This window comes from Tiliqua scincoides, chromosome 10 (genome assembly GCF_035046505.1).
Source record: "Tiliqua scincoides isolate rTilSci1 chromosome 10, rTilSci1.hap2, whole genome shotgun sequence".
Lineage (NCBI taxonomy): Eukaryota > Metazoa > Chordata > Lepidosauria > Squamata > Scincidae > Tiliqua > Tiliqua scincoides.
Genome location: NC_089830.1, coordinates 2,871,204 through 2,896,859, shown reverse-complemented (window position 1 = coordinate 2,896,859; position 25,656 = coordinate 2,871,204). Strand labels below are relative to the sequence as shown.

The 25,656-nt window shown below is 51.0% G+C and overlaps 1 protein-coding gene across 4 annotated transcripts in view; it reads left to right on the top strand.

Moving 5' to 3' along the window:
- Window positions 1–25,656, top strand: part of MAP7D1 (MAP7 domain containing 1) — a 74,459-nt gene that overhangs the window by 28,683 nt on the left and 20,120 nt on the right. For 3 of the 4 annotated variants that reach the window (XM_066638593.1, XM_066638595.1, XM_066638592.1), the window contains exons 2-6: window positions 8,125–8,580; window positions 10,358–10,426; window positions 15,920–16,083; window positions 19,985–20,099; window positions 24,230–24,340. In XM_066638593.1, the coding sequence (XP_066494690.1) occupies window positions 8,125–8,580; window positions 10,358–10,426; window positions 15,920–16,083; window positions 19,985–20,099; window positions 24,230–24,340 (915 nt within the window). The remainder of the gene's footprint in view (window positions 1–8,124; window positions 8,581–10,357; window positions 10,427–15,919; window positions 16,084–19,984; window positions 20,100–24,229; window positions 24,341–25,656) is intronic. The other variant, XM_066638596.1, reaches the window with a different exon arrangement.

The window sequence follows — 25,656 nt, the reverse complement described above, 5'->3', positions numbered from 1 at the left end:
GAAATAACATGCAAAGTGCCTTCCCTTCTTAAATGGTGGTGTGCCAGCTACTGCCACTCCCCCTCCTTGGATTTTGAAAAGAAGAGGAGAGTTGAGTGTTGGGCGGGTTAGGACAGACAAAAGAAAATATTTCTTTACTCAGCGTGTGGTCGGTCTGTGGAACTCCTTGCCACAGGAGGTGGTGCTGGCGTCTAGCCTAGACGCCTTTAAAAGGGGATTGGACAAGATTATGGAGGAAAAATCCATTATGGGGTACAAGCCATGATGTGTGTGCGCAACCTCCTTATTTTAGAAATGGGTTATGTCAGAAAGCCAGATGCAAGGGAGGGCACCAGGATGAGGTCTCTTGTGATCTGGTGTGCTCCCTGGGGCATTTGGTGGGCCGCTGTGAGATACAGGAAGCTGGACTAGATGGGCCTATGACCTGATCCAGTGGGGCTGTTCTTATGTTCTTATGAGAGGGGAGAAAAAGAACTGTCAAGGATGCTCTAGCCTAGCCTTCCACTCTAATTTCCTCTGTCCGCACCCTTTTCTGCCTCCTCTTTGCTTTCTGTCTGCTGATGTCTCCCGTGGATGTGCAATCATCCATCATTAACTGAGAGGGTGATCTTGCTGGCGATGCCGCTCGTACCAGCTAATTACAAGATTCAGAGATGTTTAAATATTTAGAGAGGTGGGGGGGGGGAGTCACGGAAAATATAATCTGGCTGCCAATCTGTTCTCTGTGGTTGTTGCTATATTTGAATTGGCCGGCGTTTTTGCAATTGCCTGTATCGTTGCAATTGTCAATGTATCCACCATCTTCTGTGTTTACCTGGTGTTTCATCAGCAGATCAAAAGTAAAGAGAGGGGTCCCTGCCCCAGAGAGTACGCAAACTAAGTTTCAGTTGTGGAGGAAAGGGTGAGGATGGGAGAGCAGTGGATAGCAAGGAACAAATGCAAGCAAATGTATTTAGGTGGACTTCAGCCTTCCTTTTGCTGTGGACTAGGAGTTAAACCCCAGGCTTTGGGGAGAGGCAGGTTTTCCGCTGATGGGGAAGGAAAAAGAGAGCAGTGACACCATGTCGGCATTTTGGGTGAGTGTTCTAGGCATGACGGCAGCAAGAGAGAATGGGGTAGTGGTGTTTTAAATTGGGGCCGGCCCAATTATGAGGCTGACTCAGGCTGTTGTCTCAGGTGGCAGTTTGGTGAGTCGGCCTGCCTGTCCACCTCCTCTTGCCTTTCTCCTTCCTTCTCCCACTTGCTAGATTTGAAAAGGAAGAAGGGAATAGATTGGAAGGGGACGTTTTCTGCTTCCCTCTTCTGGGAAGCACTGAGATCCAGGGCACTGGAGGGTGTTTTGGTATGCTGCCTCAGGTGCCAAGAGGTCATAAGAACATAAGAACAGCCCCACTGGATCAGGCCATAGGCCCATCTAGTCCAGCTTCCTATATCTCACAGCGGCCCACCAAATGCCCCAGGGAGCACACCAGATAACAAGAGACCTCATCCTGGTGCATCTGGCATTCTGACATAACCCATTTCTAAAATCAGGAGGTTGCACATACACATCATGGCTTGTACCCCGTAATGGATTTTTCCTCCAGAAACTTGTCCAATCCCCTTTTAAAGGCATCTAGGCTAGACGCCAGCACCACATCCTGTGGCAAGGAGTTCCACAGACCGACCACATGCTGAGTAAAGAAATATTTTCTCTTGTCTGTCCTAACTCTCCCAACACTCAATTTTAGTGGATGTCCCCTGGTTCTGGTGTTATGTGAGAGTGTAAAGAGCATCTCCCTATCCACTCTGTCCATCCCCTGCATAATTTTGTATGTCTCAATCATGTCCCCCCTCAGGCGTCTCTTTTCTAGGCTGAAGAGGCCCAAACGCCATAGCCTTTCCTCGTAAGAAAGGTGCCCCAGCCCCGTAATCATCTCAGTCGCTCTCTTTTGCACCTTTTCCATTTCCACTATGTCTTTTTTGAGATGCGGCGATCAGAACTGGACACAATACTCCAGGTGTGGCCTTACCATAGATTTGTACAACGGCATTATAATACTAGCCGTTTTGTTCTCAATACCCTTCCTAATGATCCCAAGCATAGAATTGGCCTTCTTCACTGCCGCCGCACATTGGGTCAACACTTTCATCGACCTGTCCACCACCACCCCATGATCTCTCTCCTGATCTGTCACAGACAGCTCAGAACCCGTCAGCCTATATGTGAAGTTTTGATTTTTTGCCCCAAAGTGTATGACTTTACACTTACTTACATTGAAACGCATCTGCCATTTTGCTGCCCATTCTGCTAGTGTAAGTGAGCTGGAAGTGAGGGTGGTCTTGTTGAATAGTCATGGTGGAAGGAGCAGGGATACCTCTGGAAAGGAGAACAGTGGGAAAGCACCCAGGGCCCACCCATCCCTGCACCCAGGGAGCATTTTCTGTCTAGCCAGCTGGTCTTAACCACCTTATTTTCCAGAGTGACTGAGCTGGTGGCAAAGAGACGGAAGGACAAAGGTGACTCAAACCAGGAATACCTGCAGTATGTGTTCAGCTACATGAGCCAGTTATCCTGGCCGTGTGCTATGGCAGGGTGACTGAAAACAGCATAACAACTCAGTCCGGCCTATCAGTTCCCTGCGCACCAGCCTTTCTGAACCAGAGAACATTAAACCCCAGAGTCCTCCAGGTGACTCCAAAGCTTGAAAACAAAACTCACGCAATGCTGCATTTTTGTAGCATTACAGCACCAGTTTCCACTGGGGGTTGTGGTGTCATCTCCAGTAATGGGCTGGACCTATAAGGGCAGTCCCCATGCAATAGCCTCTCCTTGCTCTTGGGGCCTTGGCCTAGTGATCTCCTGGCCAGAGGTTGGGGCTTAACCTTGTCAGCCACCTGGAACTAGATCTGCTTGGGCCTGAGAATTGTTTTCAAGCGCAGAAGGAAATAGGAATGTACGGCGCTCAGCTGCTTTGGATGGGACTGTAACTCAGAGGAAAAGTGACTGCTTTGCTTGGAGAAAGTTCTGCGTTCAAATTCTGCCATCACTAGGTAGGATGGGGGAAGACCCTGGTGTGGGAGAACTTTGGTCCCTGCAAACATTCCTCAGCTGGATTGATCAGTGCTCTGGCTTGGGGTCAGACAGCTGATATGGTCGCCCCGGACAATGGGAGGTGGTTGGGGAAAATGTTGACTTTTTGCTACTGGTAGATCCTTCCGTGGCTCTGGACACAATTCATCATTCATTTCTCTGAGGCCTGCCAGAGTGCCTGGCCTGGTTTTCCAACCCTTTCAATCCTATCTGATCTCATTCAGAGCTGGTGATTGGGAAAGCTACCTGAGTGCCGTGGGAAGGGAGTCGACCTGCGGTGTTCCTCAGGGCTTGGCGTTATCGCAATTAAAACCACAAGTTGAGATCATCCAGCTCCTTGGTGTTGGGCGAAGCCCTGTGCCATATTCTTTCAAGTTAGCCTGAAACCGGCGTCGGGAAGCTGTGGGCGAGTGGATGGGATTAAACAGGCTGCAGTGGAATTCAGGCAAGGCGAAGGTGACTCAAGACTCTTAAGGGAGTCATTGTGGTTGCCTTTTTTAGAGGAGGGGAGATGGCATTTGCCCCCTTGAGGCCGTTTTTGAAACCTGGGAAGGGGCCTTCTATACCCTTTTCTGGAGGAAAAATTCATTTTCTGGAAGAAAAATCCATTACGGCTTACAAGCCATGATGTGTATGTGCAACCTCCTGATTTTAGAAATGGGCTATGTCAGAATGCCAATGCAAGGGAGGGCACCAGGATGCAGGTCTCTTGTTATCCGGTGTGCTCCCTGGGGCATTGGTGGGCCACTGTGAGATACAGGAAGCTGGACTAGATGGGCCTATGGCCTGATCCAGTGGAGCTGTTCTTATGCCAGGGCAAATGAAATAGACAAGGAGGGCACTCTCACATAACACCAGAACCAGAGGACATCGACTAAAATTGAGTGTTGGGAGAGTTAGGACAGATAAAAGAAAATATTTCTTTACTCAGCGTGTGGTTGGTCTGTGGAACTCCTTGCCACAGGATGTGGTGATGGCATCTGGCCTGGACACCTTTAAAAGGGGATTGGACATGTTTCTGGAGGAAAAATCCATTACGGGTTACAAGCCATGATGTGTATGTGCAACCTCCTGATTTTAGAAATGGGCTATGTCAGATGCAGGGGAGGCACCAGGATGAGGTCTCTTGTTATCTGGTGTGCTCCCTGGGGCATTTGGTGGGCCGCTGTGAGATACAGGAAGCTGGACTAGTTGGGTCTATGGCCCGATCCAGTGGGGCTCTTCTTATGTTCTTACCCTGCTTTGCTTCTGAAAAAGCTCATAGCATTTGTGACCAAGAATATCTTCTGTGTGCTGCATTTGATCACTGGTGCTTCTTTGGAGCAGGTTTTCACCGGGCCGGCTCATCCATGGCACTGATGAGGCAAATGCCTGAGGCAGTGGATTAGTGAAGCATCTGCCATTGCTGCTCTTAAGCCAGGCACAAACTGGCTTGGGAGAGGTGGGAGGAGCGAGCCAAACTTCTACAGAAGAAGCACGCCGGCAAGCCTCTGTGTCTGTGTCCGAACGCAGAGAGAAGAGAGGGGTGTTGGTCTGCGAATCAGCAGCTTCCTTCTGCCTCCCGCTTATCACGTCCTCCCCATCTCCGATTTAAGAAGGAGAAGAGCGAGAGTAGAAGAGGGCTTGGGAGAGGGTTGCTGTTTAATCTCTCACAATCAATCAATGAAAAACAAAATTTGAGACTTGACTGGTGCAGTGAGCTTGATCTGGGGTGGCCTTAAGGGCTGCTCGGATGCGGATCCTGGTGCCACGGGTCACACGCCGCTTCCCGACGAACATAAGGAAACACGAAAGGGCCTTATCCTATCCAACTTGGCAGCGCAGAAGCGGCTGCAATGCAGCTCTGAGGTCAGGGAACAAATGTTTTCTGACCTCACGGAGGCTTTCCATGGCTGCCCCACCACCGCAGGATGCGGTGCGCACCCCGTTGGCGCAGCTGCGTTGGCGCTGGAAAGTTGGGCCGAATTGGGACCCTCGGTCAGTTTAGTAGCAACTATCTTGGCTACCCATGAACTTCCAGGCCCAAATGAAGGGGCTGCCATTTCCCTCCGCAGCCTGGAAGGAGCACAGTTTAAGACACAACCCAAGGCAGACCCAAGCCCCCCTGGCACCTGAGTCAGTGTGCCAAATGCACCCTTCCCCTCTGGTGGTGACGTGCCAGCCTCTCCTCTTGCCACACCTTAGACCGGAAGTGTGGAGGGCTGGAAAGGTGGGTTAGAGCACCAAAGGCATAGTTTGGATGGATGCTGTCAACTGTCCTGTCCTCTGCACTTCCTGTTTGGTTCTAGCTTTCCTTCCTTTTCCAGACCAGGGTGTGGGTCGGTGGGGGTGAGATGCCCTCCACCAGTTTGCTGCTTGAAGCACCAAGCTCAGTCTGCCTCATCGATGGGCCGGCCCTGAGACCTCTTCTCCTCCAAATGTGCCCATTTCAGTTACAATCATCCAACCAGGCCCTGCTCCATTTGGGACAAGAGGCAAAATGGGGGGGGGGGAAGCGGAGGGTCTTGACTGCAACAACCTCGAGGCTCTTGTTTTTGTTGGCAACCTTCAGTCTCGAAAGACTCTGGTATCTGAATGGTGGTTCTGGAACAGCGTCTAGTGTGGCTGAAAAGGCCGATTCGGGAGTGACAATCCCTTCCACACTGGGAGCAAGTGCAGTCTGTCCCTGGCCTGTCTCCCTGGCTATGGGCCTTCCTTCTTTGCCTCTTAGCCTCAGACTGTTGGTCAAGTGTCTCTTCAAACTGGGAAAGGCCATGCTGCACAGCCTGCCTCCAAGCGGGCTGCTCAGAGGCCAGGGTTTCCCACCTGTTGAGGTCCACTCCTAAGGCCTTCAGATCCCTCTTGCAGATGTCCTTGTATCGCAGCTGTGGTCTACCTGTAGGGCGCTTTCCTTGCACGAGTTCTCCATAGAGGAGGTCCTTTGGGATCCGGCCATCATCCATTCTCTTGTGCAGTCAGCAATACTCCCTCCCATGCGGCATTTGGAAAGGACTTCAGGGCCCATTCATGTGCAGGATGGCCTTTTGCAGCCTGATCTGAGGGAGGGGTTTGTTCCAAGCCGGGTGCTTCAGATCACTTTTGGCAGAGCCACTTTTAGCTCTGTGGCTCTGTTTTCCCTTGAGCCCACCAGCTGTTTGTTCCCACTGTGCCTGCCCAGTTCCTCGCCCATCTGCCCCCTCCCTTCGCACAGGAGCCTGGCAAGGAAGCTGGACTAGATGGGCCTATGGCCTGATCCAGTGGGGCCGTTCTTATGTTCTTATGATCCTCCCCCTTGGCCAGCTTGTTTTCCTGGTGTTTCCAGGTCTCTTGCTGTACATTCTTGTTGCATTAGCTAATTATTGTCTGTCGAGGGCTCTGCTGTGGTGCTGGAGCTGTGAGTGTGTTTTTTTTTTGTGCATGTGGGGGGGGAGCTGTGGCAATTTGCGTAACAGAGCAGGAGCAATCTCTTTCTGGTCCAAATGCTTTCATGCGCCCTTTTGGGGAGGGGGGGCTAGGGGTAGGAAATGGGGCCACACAGCCCAGGCAAATCCCTCCCTCTCCATTAACCCTTCCAGAATCAAAACCCTGACATACGTTTCTTGGGAACTCAAATGAAATGAAATGATCCTCACTTGATGTCAAGATAGACGTGTTCTCGCCTCTCCACATCGTGCTTTAATGGAGACAGCAGAAGCCCTGGCAAGGCAGAAGCAAAGATGACAGTATGGGGGGGTGGACTCCAAAAGTTTCCTGTCGTTTGGATAACACTATATAACAAAATTTGAAGAATTTAGTGTTTCTCTGAATATTTTGATTTTTCTTTATTAATTTTGCTGTGAGGATCAAAATTAAGAAGAATGCCCCTATTTTTGGCTAGCATCAATAACTTAGCCAAAATTTACACTATGCAATTGTATAATGTGGCTTGTGTTATGATATATTAGGCAACGGGGTAGATTAAAACACAAAATTTAAGATAACTAAAACAGTGTCGATGATACAAAAAAAAAACACAAAGATTACCATTGGAATCAGCGCCTCTGGGTTGTACAAGAAACATTAAAAATTCAAATGCCTCCTGGGAAGATGGTTTATGTAGCTGCAATTTAGGCGAAGTAGAATCATCCACACACATCATGTTGCACTGCCCCAGATATCAAGCACTAAGGCAGCAATTTCTCTCTCCCTTGCTCCATCCCAAAACAGGGCATTCTGAGAAAGATACGTATAATTCAGTTCCTTCTAGCAGGTGATGTAGAGCATACAACCCTCTCAGTCGCACAGTTCCTAAATTTGAGTATTCGGAATCGAGCCAAGCTTTCCGTACCAAGTAATCACTGAGTAGGCTACATTCTGGCAAGATCCGGCAAGAGTAACTGATTGTTTTCTGTCTTTTAAATAATTCATGCTTGTTTGTAAAATGTAATGTACGTTGTATCTGTGTGTACACATTGTTGGCATCCTTCAGTCTTGGAAGACTATAGTATCGCGCTCTGAATGGTGGTTCTGGAACAGAGTGTCCTCTCCAGTGCGTGAAGCCTGGGTAAAGTAGGTATGGAGGATAGGCTGTTACCCATGCAGCAAATCCCCCCTCTCCACGTCGCTGAAATGGTCCAATGGAAAGGCAGAGGCCAATACGGTTGGTTCCAGCGGCGTCGCAGGAGTTGCCAGAACGTGACTGTGTTCAGCCATGAACTGCCTCAGGGACTCCGGCTCTGGATTTTGCCTCGAGGTTGACTCCTGAAGCCTTTTCCATAACTGGATGTAGCCCCAAGGCAGTGGAGGTTTGGGATCAGAGCTTTCCTCCTCTCAGATGAGCTGCCTTCCCAGGCTGACGAGTCCCATCTACCCGGTGGCTGTTTAGTCGCCTCTTACGACACATATAGGTCGTGCACATATACATATATTTGTGTGCTACTTAGGTTTATACTCTCTCTACGATTTCTGTACAGAGTCCTCACCTTTCAAATGTTTATGCCTGATAAAGGTTTTGTTGACTTGACATTAAAAATTCAATGTAACAGGTGAGGCAGTGTTCAATGCAGATGTTTGTGCCTTATTCTCTTTTACAGGCCTGAAGGGGACAGTCTTGGAAGCAACAAAGCCCCCCACAAGTGAATGGACTACCCCTTTACCTGCCACTGCACCCTTTGGAGGGGAGATGTCAACATGCCAGAACGGCCAGCCTCCCTCTGTGCTCCCATCAGCGAGCACCCCTCCGCCAACCGCCGCTTCCCCTCCAGGAGCAATGCTGCCTGCCCAGCTGGGCCACCAAAGCACCAAGACTGCCACAGTGCTCTCTGTTGAGGTGGGACATCCTCCTCAGACTGACCAAGCTATCCCCCTACCTGTCACGACACTCCCCTCCGGGGAGGCACTGCCCTCTAAGAGCGACCGCCCACAGCCAATCGGGGCCCAGGCAACACCTCCTGCGGAAGCAACAGACCCCCAAGGAAGTACGCAACCTCCAGCCAAGAGCGAACAGCCTCCCTCTGTCCCGGGGTCCGCCAGCCCCCGCCCCAAACAAGGTAGGCTTGCGGTATTGGTGTGTTTCCAAAGACTCTTGGAACCGCTAAGGTCGATTAAAAAAAAGGCAACTGGTATGGTCTAGAGCAGGGGCAAACAAACATTTTGGCAGGAGGGCCACATCATCTCTCTGACACAGTGTCGGGGGGGGGGCTGGGGAAAAAATGAATTAATTTCCATTTCAAATTTGAATAAATTTACATAAATGAATAGATTAGAGATGGAACTTATATGAATGAACGAAGGTCTTGCAGTAGCTCAAGGCCTATAAAAGGCCTTGCACAAAGCAAGGCCGGCCTTTCCTTCGCTGCCACTGCTGCCTCACAGACGTGAAACAGCAAGCAGTGGAGGGAGCCCTCGTCCCACAGCTCAGGTGAGAGGTCGAACAGTTGTCGTCACGCTGAGAGCAGTTGCGTGGAGACAGCACGGGCTCCAGCATGGGCTCTAGCCAGTCTCCTGAGCGCTGACAAAAGTATCTGTTGCTCTCATAAACCTATGAGAGAGACCCCGTGCTGGTGAGCCTATCCACTGGAACAAGAAGGGACCAGTTCTTACTTCCAGTGGCAGGACATTCTATAAGGCAACACCACTGAAAAGGTCCTGCTCTTTGTTGCTGTCAATCTGGCCTCTTTCGTCTGGACTGCTGACCTGTGGGGCTGGTTTGCTTTGTACAGGACAAGGTGGTTCCTCAAATAACCCTAGACCTGACCCATGAAGGGCTTTAAAGGTCAAAACCAGTTGTGTCCTCTCTTTTCAGACTCAGGTTCTCCACCCACAATGTGAGACCCGTTTTTAATTTTCACCTGGTGTCCACTGTTCTTCTCTTTCATTCTCCCCTCTGACTTTTCTTTCTCCTTGGCTTCAAAAACGAATTGCAAAGAGAAAAAAAAGAGAGCAGGGATGAGGTAGTGTTTCGGGAGTTAGACCTGGAAGAGACAGGTTCAAATCCCTGCTCAGCCACGAAGCTTCCTGGACCAGTCAGTCTCGCTCACCTACCTCACAGGGTTGTTGTGAGGACAGAAGGAACCATGTACCTTACTCTGAGCTCCTTAGAGGAAGGGCGGCATAGAAAGGTGATAAACTGTGGCATCATTGCTGCAATCCACTTTAGGTCACGGTGTAACCTGGTTGTGGGTCCTGATCCACCAATTTATAACCAGTGATCTAGACCGGGGTCTCCAAACCCCAGCCCGGGGGCCAGATGCGGCCCGCAGCAAGCCTCTATCCGGCCCACAGCCAGTCTCTTGTCCCCTGAAAGCCTCTGGCCTGCTCAACTGAACACGACCAGAGCTGTGCTCTGATTGCAGCTAGAGGGTGTCCTGAGGACCGGAGAGGCTGAGCGTATGAGCCCACTCATTCATTTATTCATTCATCTAAGTTCCATCTCTAATTTATTTATTTAAATTTTATATTTAAATTTGTTTCTGGCCCTCAGCATTGCGCCAGATATTTCATGCGGCCCTCTGGCCAAAAAGTTTGGAGACCCCTGATCTAGACCAGTAACTCCCAAATGTTTTTGACTGGCGGCTTGCTTGACCTACTGGGGCCATTGGCCGTGGCTCCCCTTTAGAGCTACAGTCCTATACATTGGGTGGGGTGGTGGATTTTTCTGCGAGGATTCTGCGGCTCCCCAGCTGCTTTCCACGGCTCCCCGGAGAACCACAGCTCCCAGTTTGGGAACCGGTGATCTAGAAGATTGGCACTGATTTGGTTTGGATGGGAATGGCAGGCTGGCGGGCAAGTGCGTGGATTGAATTTCTTTTTTTGTTTCCCCTACAGATGCCCAGAAGGCTCAAGCCAGGCACAAACAGGCTCGGGAGAGGCGGGAAGAGCGTGCCAAGCATCTAGGTAAGGAACATGCTAGTACCCCTGTGTCTGCATCCTGGTGCACAGAACAGAGAAGGATGCTGATGTGTGCTGGGAACTGAAGCAGATGTGATGCCCTCTCCTTGTCTTTATACGTCTGTGGGAGCAAGAGAGCTCAACCCTCACTGCAGGACTGGTCCATCCATGAGGCTTACTGAGATGGCTGCTTCAGGCAATAAATTAGTGAGGGGAACCTGGCTTGCTCTGCCTCCCTCCTCCTCCTCCCACCCCCTGAATTTGAAAAAGAGGAGGAGGAAAGAGTGAGAGAGGAAGTGTGGAATAGAGGAGACGTTTTTGACACTCTCGCTCAACACGCTCTTCTTCCCACACTCCTCTTCATTCAAACTCCAGGAAAGTGCCGGTTTTTTAATTCACAGCTTTCATCCCCCATCGGCCCTCTGGGTGAAAAAATGGTGGAGGGCAGCATGCCAGATTTTGGGGGGGGGGGGCGCTGAGGAGAAACACACTTCCGAGGCCCTTCCCCATGCAGTGAAGTCAGCTGAGTTGTTTATCCCTCAGCCTGTCCCCCAGTCTGGATAACAGTACTGTATGTTTTTCAGGAACAGAAAAGTTGGTCTATAAGAGAACATAAGAACATAAGAACAGCCCCACTGGATCAGGCCATAGGCCCGTCTAGTCCAGCTTCCTGTATCTCACAGTGGCCCACCAAATGCCCCAGGGAGCACACCAGATAACAAGAGACCTCATTCTGGTGCCCTCCCTTGCATCTGGCATTCTGATCCATAGCCATTTCTAAAATCAGGAGGTTGCACATATACATCATGGCTTGTAACCCGTAACGGATTTTTCCTCCAGAAACTTGTCCAATCCCCTTTTAAAGGCGTCCAGGCCAGACGCCATCACCACATCCTGTGGCAAGGAGTTCCACAGACCAACCACACGCTGAGTAAAGAAATAAGAACTTTTGTTGGTCTATAAGAGTTGGTCTACTTTTGAGTTTGGGCAGGACCACTACTCAGTTGCTGAAACGGACATCACTCCTCATCATGGCCTGTTTTGTTGGGGTCATTGTGGGCAGAAGCTTGCAGACTCTGTTTAGTCCTTATTTACAGCAACTCTTGTTGGTTCTCAGGGTCAAAAATGAATAGAACTGCCTGTGGGTTTTGTTCGATGAAATAAAAGTTATTTGGAAGCTGCATTACAGTGGGCCTGCCATATCCATGGGCTCCCCATTCGTGGATTTAATCATCCACGGATTGAAAATGTATTTTAAAAAATTCCCGTGCACCTGCCCATTTACGCAAGCTTAGGCAATTAACATAAGTTCAGGCAACGTATGCAATTTGTGCAAATTTCTGCAATTTACATACATTGATAAGGGTTGGCATCCTTCAGTCTTGGCAGACTATGGTATCGCGCTCTGAATGGTGGTTCTGGAACAGAGTGTCCTCTCCAGTGCGCGAAGCTTGGGTAAAGTAGATATAGAGGATAGACTGTTTCCCATGCAGCAAATCCCCCCTCTCCATGTCGCTGAAATGGTCCAATGGAAAGGCAGAGGCCAATACGGTTGGTTCCAGCAGCGTCGCAGGAGTTGCCAGAACGTGACTGTGTTCAGCCATGAACTGCCTCAGGGACTCCGGCTCCGGATTTTGCCTCGAGGTTGACTCCTGAAGCCTTTTCTGTAACTGGATGTAGCCACAAGGCAGTGGAGGTTTGGGATCAGAGTTTTCCTTCTCTCAGATGAGCTGCCTTCCCAGGCTGACGAGTCCCATCTACCCGGTGGCTGTTTAGTCGCCTCTTACGACAAGTACAGCCAAACTGAGGGCCTATTCTTATCCCCAGCCCCCAGGGGGCATTGACAAGAGTACTGCAAGTTTGCACCATTTGGTCAGTGTGACATCTGCAAACTGGAACATTTACAGATTTTTATGTCTGTGCGGGTTTCCAGAACCAAAGCCCCGTGGCTATGGAGGGCCCACTGTATTTGAGAAAATTCCTTTCATGTCTGCAGCATTGGGAGAGGGAGGGAGGGAACTCAGAAGCTGCCCTTCCTTCCTTCTAATCTAGCAAGCCCAGACAGACACCAAGCTTAGCCTGCCAGAATCACAGATCCATCTGTCATTGGGTGCATCTGTGAGATGTGTAGGTGATTTCCTGGCTAAGGAAACCAGACTCTCCCGTGAGGACACCTGCAGCCATTTAGCCGGGCTGGGTGCTGGGTTTTACACCAGCAACCGGTCTCTCTCTCCCCACCGTCCGTTTCCTCCCCACTGCTGCAGCCGCTTCAGCCCTAATCACTTTCCACCCTCATTCCCCCATTGTTTGGCCTGAATGCGCTCTCAGCCCAGCATCCCGCTCCCTTTGTGCCCAGCCCTCCCTGCAACCATCTCCCCCAACCTCCCTCCCTCCCCCGCCCCGCTTGTATCCTGCCCCACATTGTTGTTTTGGGACCCCCCTTCCCCCAGCTTGCTATCACCAGCTGTGGGGCTCATTCCTGAAGCTGCGGATTCTGTCCCTGCGGCTGGTGAATCCCCACCAGCTTTTCTTCCCCTCCTGTGCTGGGGGCCTGCTAGCCCGGCTCTCCAACAGTTTCATTATTTTTCTTTTATTGACAAAAGTAGGACCTGATAGCCTTTCCACCTTACATCTCACAAGCTCTCAAAAAACACGCGGGAAAAAAACATTAAACCAAACAAAGCAGTGAAGCAAATAACATAGAAGAGAAACCATAGCGTAGGGTCTCCGTCTTTTCATGTGGACCCTTCCAAATTTTGCTGTTCCAAAACCATACGGAAAATATTTCTCACATATCAAAGATAAGCTGAATGGCCTGTATCAGGGATGTACCCCCTCAGATTGCACAAGATTAAATGCACCTCTGTCTACAGAATTCCCTGCATGCAGAAATCTAGATGACAGGAAGAAGGACAGAGAATTTAAGAAGAGCCCTGCTTGGTTGGCAACCTTCTGTCTCGAAAGACTACGGTATAAGCCTACAGCACCCAGTATTCCCAGGCGGTCTCCCATCCAAGTACTAACCAGGCCTGACCCTGCTTAGCTTCTGAGATCATGGTATAAGCCTACAGCACCCGGTATTCCCAGGCGGTCTCCCATCCAAGTACTAACCAGGCCTGACCCTGCTTAGCTTCCACGATCAGACAAGATTGGGCATGTGCAGAGCCCTGCTTGATCAGGCCAGAAGGGGCCCATCTTATCATGCATCACATTTCCAAGAGTGGCCCACTGGTTACCTCTGAGAAGCCCACAAATGAGAGATGAAGATAGGCCCCTCTCCTTCCCTTGCTTTCTTGTGACTGGCATTCAGAGGTAGACTGCTGCTGAACCTGGAAGTTGCATGCAGCTGCCATGATTTCTAGCCCTCCACAGACCTCCCATCCTCCATGAATGTGTCTAATCTCCTTTTAAAGTCATTGAAGCTGGTGGCCGTCGTTTCCACTGTCTGGTGGCAGGGAGATCCACACATTAATTCCATACTACATGGGAGAAGTTCCTCTATTTGACCATCCTGAACCTCATGCCAAGGCATTTAACTGGATGACCTCCTAGAGTTGTGAGAGAGGGAGAGGAACTTCTCTCAATCCACTTTTTCCACCTCAGACATTATTATATTTATCTGGAAGCCTAATTTTAAGCTGCGCTGGCACAGCTGTGCTGCATCCAGTGCAGCTGAGGAGATGGCAGGAGGTCTACTCAGGGTAAGGAAATATATTGGGTGAACTTCCAGCCACCCCTATGGGGCTTCTCAGAATTGTGCAAGCTATATGTCAGAATGCCAGATGCAAGGGAGGGCACCAGGATGAGGTCTCTTGTTATCTGGTGTGCTCCCTGGGGCATTTGGTGGGCCACTGTGAGATACAGGAAGCTGGACTAGATGGACCTATGGCCTGATCCAGTGGGGCTGTTCTTATGTTCTTAACTACAATTCCCAGGAAGCCTTGCAGGTCTCTTGTTATCTGGTGTGCTCCCTGGGGCATTTGGTGGGCTGCTGTGAGATACAGGAAGCTGGACAAGATGGGCCTATGGCCTGATCCAGTGGGGCTGTTCTTATGTTCTTATGTTCTTATATAGCTGGTGCAAATCCAGGAAGCCCATGTAGGGCTGCCTGGTGTGAAAGCATGGGTTAGAATATGACCTCCATCAACCCCAACCCCCTCCTGGGACCGATCGTCCTCCTGTTCTGCCCTCCCCCACCCTAAAACATTCCCTCCTTGCCTCCAGCATGCCCTTCCACCACCCTCTCCCATACCCCACACTGCACACTTACCTGCTCCTGCCAGCACAAGATCGGGATCTGATGCTGCTGAGCCAGTGTGAGCCTAGCTGGCTCTCAAGGATGGCTTGGTTGTGACACCCTGAGCTGGTGCTGGGCAGCAATGGGGGGTTTGAATTGCTTTGGGGGGGGGGGAATACCTGCCTCCTGGTGCCACTTATGTCTTCTGTGTGTTCAACTTTTGAAGACTTTATATTTTGTTGCATGTGCAGCCTCGTAGACCAGCCATTTTCAGTATTTTTCATAGAGGCACACTGACCTCTATGGTCTTTGTCTCTTGTGATGTCACTTCCAGCTTCCAGGAGACTCCTCCGGGTTCCACGGCTCTGTTTCTAGGCAATGATCTGTAGTAATGAATTGTCTGTCCCTCTTCCTTCACTGGCAGAGCCACAAAAGGTCCACAGGTGTGCCACCGGAATTTGGAGCGCTGTGGTTGAAAATCCCTTCTGGGTTCTGCAGCTCTGTTTCTAGGGCAACTGTCTACCCTAGGTTCAGAGATACGGCATAGCCTCATTAGCGAATGGTTCAAGCAACTTCCTGGTGAACAAGCCGATGCCACACGCTGGTGGGGCAGATAGGAGGAGTGGCCTTCTTGCCTTGTGGGTGGGCACTGTGGCTGGAAACAGGACACTGGCATAGATGGGCTGCTTTCAGTCTGATAAAAAAATAATAATAATAACAGGTATTTATATACCGCCTTTCTTGGTCTTTATTCAAGACTTTATTCAAGGCGGTTTACATAGGCAGGTTTTATTAAATCCCTTATTAAATAGGGATTTTTACAATTTCAAAGGTTCTTTCTTTCAAGAACGACTACATTCAAGGTGTTTCATTCCGATCTGGCTTCACATTCTGACCTCCATCCTCCCACGCTCAGAGCAGATGGAATTGCTCGGCTTCAGCTTGTCAGCTGCTTCAAGGTCGCACGGTGCCGGTGGCCTCGAACTGGCGACCTTGTGGATGTTATTTTCAGGCAGACGGAGGCTCTACCCTCTAGACCAGACCTCCTGATCCCTCTGATGTTTAGACATCTCCACTGGAAAGACTTCCGCAAAACACTGTCCTTTGCTTTCCTGGGGGACTTGCTGGATTCAATAAAAGCCTGCAGTTTTCATAGCCATTTAATATGTCCCGGGAGAGGGAGGGAGAGAGAGGAGCGACCAAGCTGCTCACCAGATCCCTCCCACATCTTCCTTTTCCCCTCTTGCTCTTCTTCCCACTAGCTGCCAAGCGGGCCCTGTGGCTGGAGAAGGAGGAGAAGGCCCGTGTGCTCCGGGAAAAGCAGCTGGAGGAGCGGCGGCGGCGCCTGGAAGAGCAGAGGGTCCGTGCGGAGAAGCGACGGGCTGCGCTGGAGGAGCGCCAGCGTCAGAAACTGGAGAAGAACAAGGTGGGCTCAGGCTCGGTTAGGCGGGAGGGAGCTGGCCGCAGGGTGTGCCAAGAGGCAGGCTGAGGCTGTTGGAACAGGTGGGAGGAGGATTCCCAGCAGCAGAACCCGGAATAAGGAAGAAGAGAATGAGGTCATTTGTCCATAGCAATTTCTCATGGAACCCAGTTGTGAACGGTTCATTCATGAGGCCAACTGAGGCAGATGCCTCAGGTGGCGGGCTGGAGAGGGGCTCCCATTTCTGCCCACCCAAATGCCTCCACTGCTCTTCCTCCTCCTCACCCTCTCTGAATCTCTGAACCTCCTCTGAAAAACAGAAAATCTTCAGATCTCTGACTTGCTCCCTCCCAAGAGCTCTGAATGGGCAGTAACAGAAAAACAGCACCCATGTCAGCATTGCCATATGCTGAGAACATCCATCCTCTGGTTGCCCCATGGCACCTTTAGAGGCAAGGTGGGTGGCAACGGGGCCTTTTTTTGTGGTGGCACCCTGTTTATGGAGCACCCTGCTTGGAGGGAGCTTCCTGTATCTCACAGCGGCCCACCAAATGCCCCAGGGAGCACACCAGATAACAAGACCTGCAAGGCATTCTGGGAATTGTAGTTAAGAACATAAGAACAGCCCCACAGGATCAGGCCATAGGCCCATCTAGTCCAGCTTCCTGTCTCTCACAGCGGCCCACCAAATGCCCCAGGGAGCACACCAGATAACAAGACCTGCAAGGCATTCTGGGAATTGTAGTTCAGAACATAAGAACAGCCCCACTGGATCAGGCCATAGGCCCATCTAGTCCAGCTTCCTGTATCTCACAGCGGCCCACCAAATGTCCCAGGGAGCACACCAGATAACAAGACCTGCAAGGCATTCTGGGAATTGTAGTTAAGAACATAAGAACAGCCCCACTGGATCAGGCCAGAGGCCCATCTAGTCCAGCTTCCTGTATCTCACAGCGGCCCACCAAATGTCCCAGGGAGCACACCAGATAACAAGAGACCTGCAAGGCTTCCTGGGAATTGTAGTTAAGAACATAAGAACAGCCCCACTGGATCAGGCCATAGGCCCATCTAGTCCAGCTTCCTGTATCTCACAGCGGCCCACCAAATGCCCCAGGGAGCACACCAGATAACAAGAGACCTCATCCTGGTGCCCTCCCTTGCATCTGACATAGCCCATTTCTAAAATCAGGAGGTTGCACATACTCATCATGGCTTGTACCCCGTAATGGATTTTTCCTCCAGAAACTTGTCCAATCCCCTTTTAAAGGCGTCCAGGCCAGATGCCGTCACCACATCCTGTGGCGAGGAGTTCCACAGACCAACCACATGCTGCGTAAAGAAATATTTTCTTTTGTCTGTTCTAACTCTTCCAACCCTCAATTTTAGTGTATGTCCCCTGGTTCTGGTGTTATGTGAGAGTGTAAAGAGCATCTCTCTATCCACTCTGTCCATCCCCTGCATAATTTTGTATGTCTCAATCATAATAGCTGGTTGCAGGTCACTGCCTCTTTGACTAGACATATTAACATTTATTAGTTCCATGGCATCTTCACAGCCTACAAAGTATTTTTATCAGTGCAACCATGCCAGGAATGCTGCTCAGTCAACCCACATCCACAACACGCTGATTTTTTTTAAAACTGTTGTTTGTCTCCGGAGTTGAAACATGCTGACTTCCCCACAGTTGAGCAAGGGCTAGAGCTGAGATCTCCAGATATCCCCACAACAAAGAGGGCTAGAATCTTGACTTCAAAGGTGGAAAACGCTGATTCTCCAAGAGCCAAATATGGAATTGTATAATTGATTCGAGCCTCCAGGTGCCTGAGGAAGCAGGTCAAGGGAAGCCTCCTCTGAGTGGTGCCTGGACGCCTTTAAAAGGGGATTGGACAAGTTTCTGGAGGAAAAATCCATTACGGGTTACAAGCCATGATGTGTATGCGCAACCTCCTGATTTTAAAAATGGGCTATGTCAGAATGCCAGATGCAAGGGAGGGCACCAGGATGAGGTCTCTTGTTATCTGGTGTGCTCCCTGGGACATTTGGTGGGCTGCTGTGAGACACAGGAAGCTGGAATAGATGGGCCTATGGCCTGATCCAGTGGGGCTGTTCTTATGTTCTTAAACTACAATTCCCAGGAGACCTTGCAGGTCTCTTGTGATCTGGTGTGCTCCCTGGGGCGTTTGGTGGGCCGCTGTGAGATACAGGAAGCTGGACTAGATGGGACTATGGCCTGATCCAGTGGGGCTGTTCTTATGTTCTTATGACATCTGAAGCTCCACCTGTCTGAGCCCTGCCAGCACTGACTGGCAGCCGCATAGAGCTTATGGAGAAGTATGTGAACCGGCTTGGTGAATTCTGCTTGTGGGGCGGGGGGAGGTCAGGAGTGGGAGCTCGCGCCATATTTGCCGCTAAACTGAACATAAGCCGCGTGCTTTCCCAGCATCCCAAGAGAAGTGGGGTTGCACACAAAAGAGCAATGCAATTAAAAAAAACAAACAGCAAGTGCTGAGTAAAACCAGATCAAGCAGCCCCCAAACCCAGGAACATCAAAAGGTGTCAGGAGACAGGAAATGCCTTGCTCACAGTTAAGTAAAGTTGGTGCCCAGAGGATGTCTCCAAGCAGGGTGCTCCATAAACAGGGTGCCACCACAAAAAAGGCCCCGTTGCCACCCACCTTGCCTCTAAAGGTGCCATGGGGCAACCAGAGGATGGATGTTCTCAGCATATGGCAATGCTGACATGGGTGCTGTTTTTCTGTTACTGCCCATTCAGAGCTCTTGGGAAGGAGCAAGTCAGAGATCTGAAGCAGGTAATGAGTTTGATGTTCATAGTCTTCATGTGTACTTTGTTCCAGCCCTGCCCAGAGTCTGAATCAGCTCCAGGGTTCTGGTGGACATGGGGAGGGTTTCATGCTCCTTGGAGTAAGCCCAGGGCCTTTGCGCACCTGAGGTAGCGGGCCAAACGCCATCCTTTTATCCAGCAGTGCACCAGCCATCGCCTTACTGCTGCTCCACCTACCAGATGACCTTACCCAGCAATCTTCAGCAGTGTTCTTCTGATGACTCACTGGCATCTGTGGTCTTTGCCTCTTGTGATGTCACTTCCAGCTTCTGGGAGAGTCTTCCAGGTTCTATGGCTGTTTTAAGGACAACTATCTGTCTGTACCAGGGTTGTCCAAAGTTTTTGGCAGGAGGGCCACATCATCTCTCTGACACTGTGTCGAGGGCCGGGGAAAAAAAGAATTAATTTACATTTAAAATTGAATAAATTTACATAAGTTTACATAAATGAATATATTAAAGATAAACTTATATGAATGAATGAAGGTCTTACAATAGCTCAAGGCCTATAAAAGGCCTTGCACAAAGCAAGGCTGGCCTTTCCTTTGCTGCCGCTACTGCATCACAGACGTGAAACAGCAAGCAGTGGAGGAAACCCTCATTCCACAGCTCACTCGAGAGGTCAAACAGTCACCCTCACTCTGAGAGCAGTTGCGTTGGGCCAGTGCGGGCTCCAACAAATTTCCGGAGGGCCAGAGGCTCATTGGAGACTGGGGACTCCCTGAGGGTCGCATTGAGAGGCCTTGAGGGCCCCATGTGGCCCCAGGGCCGGGGTTTGGGCACCTCTGGTCTGTACAGATAGTTGCCCTAGAAATAGAACCTGGAAGAATTTAAGTCGTCATGCTCCAAACTCCTACGTCACATCTTTCACATCGGTTGAAAATCCCTGGTCTAGCCCAGCATTCTCCACTCCTATGCTTCCTCTTTCCTTTTGGATCCAGGGAGCAGGAGCAATGGAGGCCGTTGCCACTACCCTTTCATCTTCTGAGGTAAAGGCCTTGGACAGCCCTGGCCTCTTCGCACACCTTTTCCTCACTGACCCCTCCTTCTCTTTCCTTCTCCATCAGGAGCGCTACGAAGCTGCCATCCAGCGCACGGCAAAGAAAACGTGGGCCGAGATTCGGCAGCAGCGGTGGTCCTGGGCTGGTGCCCTTCACCAAGGGTCCGCTGCTCACAAGGATGGTGAGTGGAGACACCTGCACGAATTCCCTGTGGCATGTTTTGCGCATATGTGTCTGTGTCGGGGTGAGAGTTGGCCTGCGCATGGGTGCCAGGACAAGCTTAATAAGAGCTGCGCATGGGGGCATGACGGGCCTCAGTGCTTTTTGCACAGCTGGGAAGATTTTGCACGCGCATGTGTCTGGTCCAGGAGGAGTCTTTGCACCTGACCTGTAACTGGAGACCCATTCCAGACCCTTCCGCTTGCATGGGAATCTCGTGGGCTTTCCTGCGCCTCTTCCTGGTTCTGGTGGTCTGCCCAGAACATCGTCCAATGTCAATAGGTTGCTGTTCATTGGATGCTCCAACGTGGTGACTGTATCATGCTTTCCCTTTCCTGCCTTGGTGCTACTCCGAACCCCCTGCGGTCTCGTTTCCCGTCTGTTTGCAGTTCCACTCGTGTAAAATGGAGCGTCGGGTTTTGCAAGAGATGGCGCCAGGCTGGGCCTGGTGGTGATCAGGCAGTGAGCGTGGTGGTCTCATGGTGGCCAACTGATGAAGTTCACGGTGACCAGTGTAATCGTGAGATTCAGTTCAGGGGCTGTGAGCATTTGGTGCATAGGACGATATCTAATGTGGAATTTGGCATCCCCTGAATTTATGGCTCCGTTTGTTTTCAGAGGATTTCATGTGACCAGATTGAGCTGCCTCCCATTACATCCGGCTCTTGGTCCATCTAGCTGAATATTGTCACACTGAGAGTGATCCACTTTTTCAGATGGATAGTTTCTTCCAGCCCTACCTGGAGATGCTATCTGGGACCTGGGGGCCTGGGACCTTCAGCATGCAATGTTTGTGCTCTGCCACTGAGCTTCTAGTCCTCATGGTTTTGGAGAAAAGCCTGAAAGAGTGTGTGCAGTTTCCAGTGCAGGCTTAGAAACTAGAGCTGAGCTGGGAAAGGAGTTCAGCAAACCAGGCTGTGAAACCTTTCCCTCCAAGTGAGCAGGCAAGGAAAGTTTTCAAAAATTGCCATTTTATTTTCTCTTAGGCCGCATCAGTAGGTGTGAGCAGGCAAGCTAGGAACGATAGGGACTAGTAACTTTTGGACTCATTGACAAGGCTGCAGTACTCAGTTTGATTTTGATCTTTGAGGCCCCAAACCTCCGGGATTGCATATAAATAGTAACAATAGTGCTTCATTTGTATGGCACTCTGGGGTATTCATGATCCGTAATGATCTTGTTTGTAATCCTTAAATAACTGTGTTCAGTGGCAATGAAAACAAAGTGGAACCTCCAGATTCAGTAGCAGTATATCTCTTTATATTGCATGCTTGAAACAATCGGGGAAGCCTGCTGCCTTCATTTTTGAGAGCTTTTCAGGAGTATCTGCCTGACCAGAATACTAGGCTACGTGGACCTCTTGGTCCTCTCTGATGCTCTACTATGTCACCCATTCTAGCCCATCATTCTCTTCTCCCCATTTCCACTCTAGCCCACCATGCTCTCCTGTACTTTTCCTTCTCTAGCCCACCTCTCCTGCACACTTCCTCTTCTGCTCCAGTTCCCCAATCCAGGGAGCAGGTAAGCCACAGGTGCTTACATCCAGTCTGCTGCCTGGGGCCACCATCTCCTTTTCAGCGGGACGGCCCTGGGATGCCCCAAGTCTCAAGTTTTCATGGCATTCCAAGGTCATGTTAACATGGCCTACTCTGGTTGGTTCCTACTACCCCCTGGAATCCCCAACAGAAAGCCAAAATGCTCCTGATGTTCGGTCCAAAGGCAGAGAGCTCTAATATTTCAGCAGGCATCGGACAGATTGCGATGCATATGTGTGATTTTAAATGTGCAAATGGGTGGATTTTAACACGTGCAAATTAGCGCAGACCAGCAGTTCCTCTTTGCAGTCTATGAAAATGTCAGCTTCTTGATGGGGTGAACTTCCTCCTGTCATGGAGAGATGTTCCTGCTCAGGACATCTTCTCCCTCCTTCCATCCCCTCTAAAAGCTTGAATGCACAGCTGTGCCACGCAATAATAAAATGCACGATGGCGTAAAGATAATAAAGCGCAGATGTGCAGAATTTTTAAAACTGGCAACTCTTCCTTTCCTTCCCAGTGCCTTGTTAGAAAATGGCCTCTTCCTTGTCTGTCTGCAGTTTTGCCTCCGAAAAGAAAACAGCCGCTTCCTCCATGCTTGACCTCAGGAAACGGAACCGCAGGCCAGCTGCTCTGGTTCATTCCCACCTCTCTTCTTGGAGGCCTCAGAGACAGTGGCATAGCTAGGGGGCAGGGGGAGTACATTGCCCTGGGTACCATGCCTTGAGGGGGTACCACCCCGCATCCTGGGGCAAGCGGGGGCCTCCCGTAGGCGTTCTGAGGCCACGCGCAGCCTTCTTGAACCTTGGAAGGTTTCAAAAGGCCTGCTGGAGGCCTTAGAAAAGCACATCCATTTTTTGCTAAAACGGGAAGTGCCTTTCCAAGGCCTCTGGCAGGACTTCTGGGGCCTTCCGAGGCTTGGGGGGGGGCCACGCGTTGCCTCCCTGTGTCTCAGACCACATCCTGGGCATCTCCAGGGGTGTTCTGGGCATCTGACCCGCCAGGAACCAGAGCCCTTAGCTAAGCTGCTGCTCAAAGACACTGCATTTTCCCCTCATTTTTGTCTTGGGATTCTGGTCAGTGACCGCTCTGGCTTTGGGGGGGGGGGGTGTGTGACAGGGCTGAAGCCTGCAGAGGCTGCCCCAATGACGTGCTCCCTCAAGCTTTGGAATGCGCATGTGTGTGCCACCAACCCCCCTGTGGTGCCCGGAAACCGGGCAGCAGCTGGATGAGACTCTTGCTTCCTGAAGCTGCGGCAGTGGCAGTGGAGAAGGCCTCGGGCAGATTCCTGGGCAGGCTTGATGAGTGGGGCATGACTGGGAAAGTGAACCAGGCCATGGGGCAGGTGACAGTTCTCTTTCCCCACCACTGCGGGGGAAAAAGGAGGACTCGGGTCCACTGCTCCCTGTTGCTCTGCAGTGCCTTCCAGTAAGCCTTCCCTGGGGGCCTGGCTGGTTTATGGGGCCATGGGAGAGGCAGCTGCTGCAGCAGGGGGGAAATGCCCCCTGGGCAACAATGCGTATCAGTGCTATTGCTGCCTCAGGATCAGGCAGGCATGGGTACAGGTCCTTGCAAGGGACATGTGGAGTACCCTAATCAGTATTATACTAGCGCCCGCCTTTCCGGAAGGATTGACCAACAGGCACACGGCACAATCCTGGCCAGCCTGCAGGCTGGCATAGTGCGCCCAGCACCAGCGCATGCATTCTCAAAAGCGCATTAAGGCACTTTGCGATGACATAGCCATTGCTGGTGCTGGCACGAAGGCCTGCCTGTTCCAAGGAGCAGTCCACACTGCGTAGAATGGGTTCCGTGCCGCATGGCCCAGGGGTGCGGGAGTGAGAGGGTGGGTGTAACGGGGCGGAGGAAGGCAGGGAGGGGTAGCGTGGGGGCACCAGGCTCAGGAGGAGATGGGGTTGGCAGTGCCAGCACGCGTCACATCCTGTCCCTTTTCCTGGGCCTGATCCGCCGACACGGGTGCCCTTGGGCTTGCGTCAGCCGTATCACGCACGTATTCTCCAGGACCGCCTGCATTTCGAGGGCCATCTTGGGGTTTTTCTTTCAGGAGCCAGGCATTTCAAATGTCTGCATCTTTGTGCGTGCTCGCCGTCCGAAGTCAGCAGCCTGGAATTCAGTGTGGCTTACTTCCCAGTAAACATGCAGCGAGATAGGGCTGTGGGTTTGACCTGTGGGCTTCTGCTACCAGCGCGTGGGTGCAGAAGGAAAGAGTACAAAGTTCTTCCTATCAGCTCACTAAATGGCCACGGGATGGCGAAACAGAGAGCCGGCACTTCTCCTGAAGCCTGTGCCAGCCTGCCTCTAGACACTATTGTGCTGATGTGTAAATCAGCTCCTAAACAAGTACTCGGGTTTTGCACTAGTGCACAAGACAGTGGAAGTTGGAAAACCTGCACCCCCAAAGTCCCCTCGCCCAGTTCCCCCTTCCCTGCTTCCTCCATTGCATGCTCTCTCTCCTTGGCCGTTGCATGCCCACAAATCTGCTGAACCCCCCCATCCCACCGCCCCCTAACGCCCGTGTGTCTTTTCCCTCTCGTAGGTGCAAGCAGGTGCTCTCTCTCTGCTGTAAATCTCCCCAAACATGTGGACTCTATAATCAACAAGCGCCTCTCCAAATCTTCTGCCACCCTCTGGAACTCACCCAGTAGAAGTAAGAGAGACCCCTGGGGGACACCCAGGGGTGCCAGGGAGAGGGTGGGTAGGGGGACAGTATTAACTGTAGACATGTATCCCTTCCTATTCCATAGGCTCAGGGCGGGTGATGTGTTTAAAAACTGGTGAGACAAGTTTAAAAGCGATGTGTTAACGTGTGGCGGTCGGCTGTGCGCAGCGATTCCGTGCACGCAGAGAGGCATGGAATTTGGGTGCAGAATTCAGCATCACGAGATCTCAGTTTGAAACGCACGGTGGTTTCTATGCAATGTGGCAGCCGAGATCAGTTCAAAAGGCCATGCACCATGTCTGACAAAATCCCAGAAGCCTATTGAGGCTCTGTGGAATCTGCAGTGGTTAGGGGACTGGATGTCCGAGAGCCACAGAGCTCCTTGTCCTCCCCACGGCTTGCAGAAATTAGCATCCATTTCTGCAATCGGTCTTAATGTGCATAATGTACGCAAGCTATAGAATTCTGTTTTCTCTCAAGCGGAATTTGAATTGCTTAGACGCAGGCTTTTAGATTCAATCCAAGCTGATTAATTCTGTGAACCTTTGGCTAGGATCCTCCACAAGCTCCAGTAGGGGAGTAAGTTCAAATGTACTCACCGGGGCTTACTTCTGAGTAGACATATGTAGGATTGCACAGTTCATAAATTAATTAAATCTGCATGTGAGAAAAGAACTTTGCTTTTTTTTTTTTTAATTAATGATGCCCATCTCTGCTTCCATGAAGAGGCATTCCCTGGCCTCTTCCACCCAGGAGGGAATGCCTCTTTGGTGCTTTGTGCCATCTGCAGTTCGTATCAATACGTGAATTAAGGCAAATTCAAGCATTTAAAAAAGTGAATAGATCCCAGTACAATACCCAAATATCAGACGAGAGGGAAAGGGAATACCTGCCCTCCAGGGGAGGGCATTTGTGTGTGCCCTTTGCTGTGTTAGCATAGAGCCCCAATGGCATTGTGAAGGGGGCAGGCTCTGTGGAACAGGAGGGGCTGCAGACCCCAGGAGTTGCTGGGTCAGGCTGCACTGGTCAGTCTGGTGGGGAGGTAGATGGAAACGGGAACCCCTCGCAGATCCACCACCTCGGTTGGCCTTTCCCCCCCCCCACTAGTTCCCCAGAATGGGCACCCACTTCTGCTGCTTGTGGGGAGAGAACGCAGACTGCTGTCTGTTTGGCTCCCACTGGTTGGCAAGCTTCAGTCTCGATAGACTATGGTAGAAGCCTACAGCACCCGGTATTCCCAGGCGGTCTCCCATCCAAGTACTAACCAGGCCTGACCCTGCTTAGCTTCTGAGATCAGACAAGAT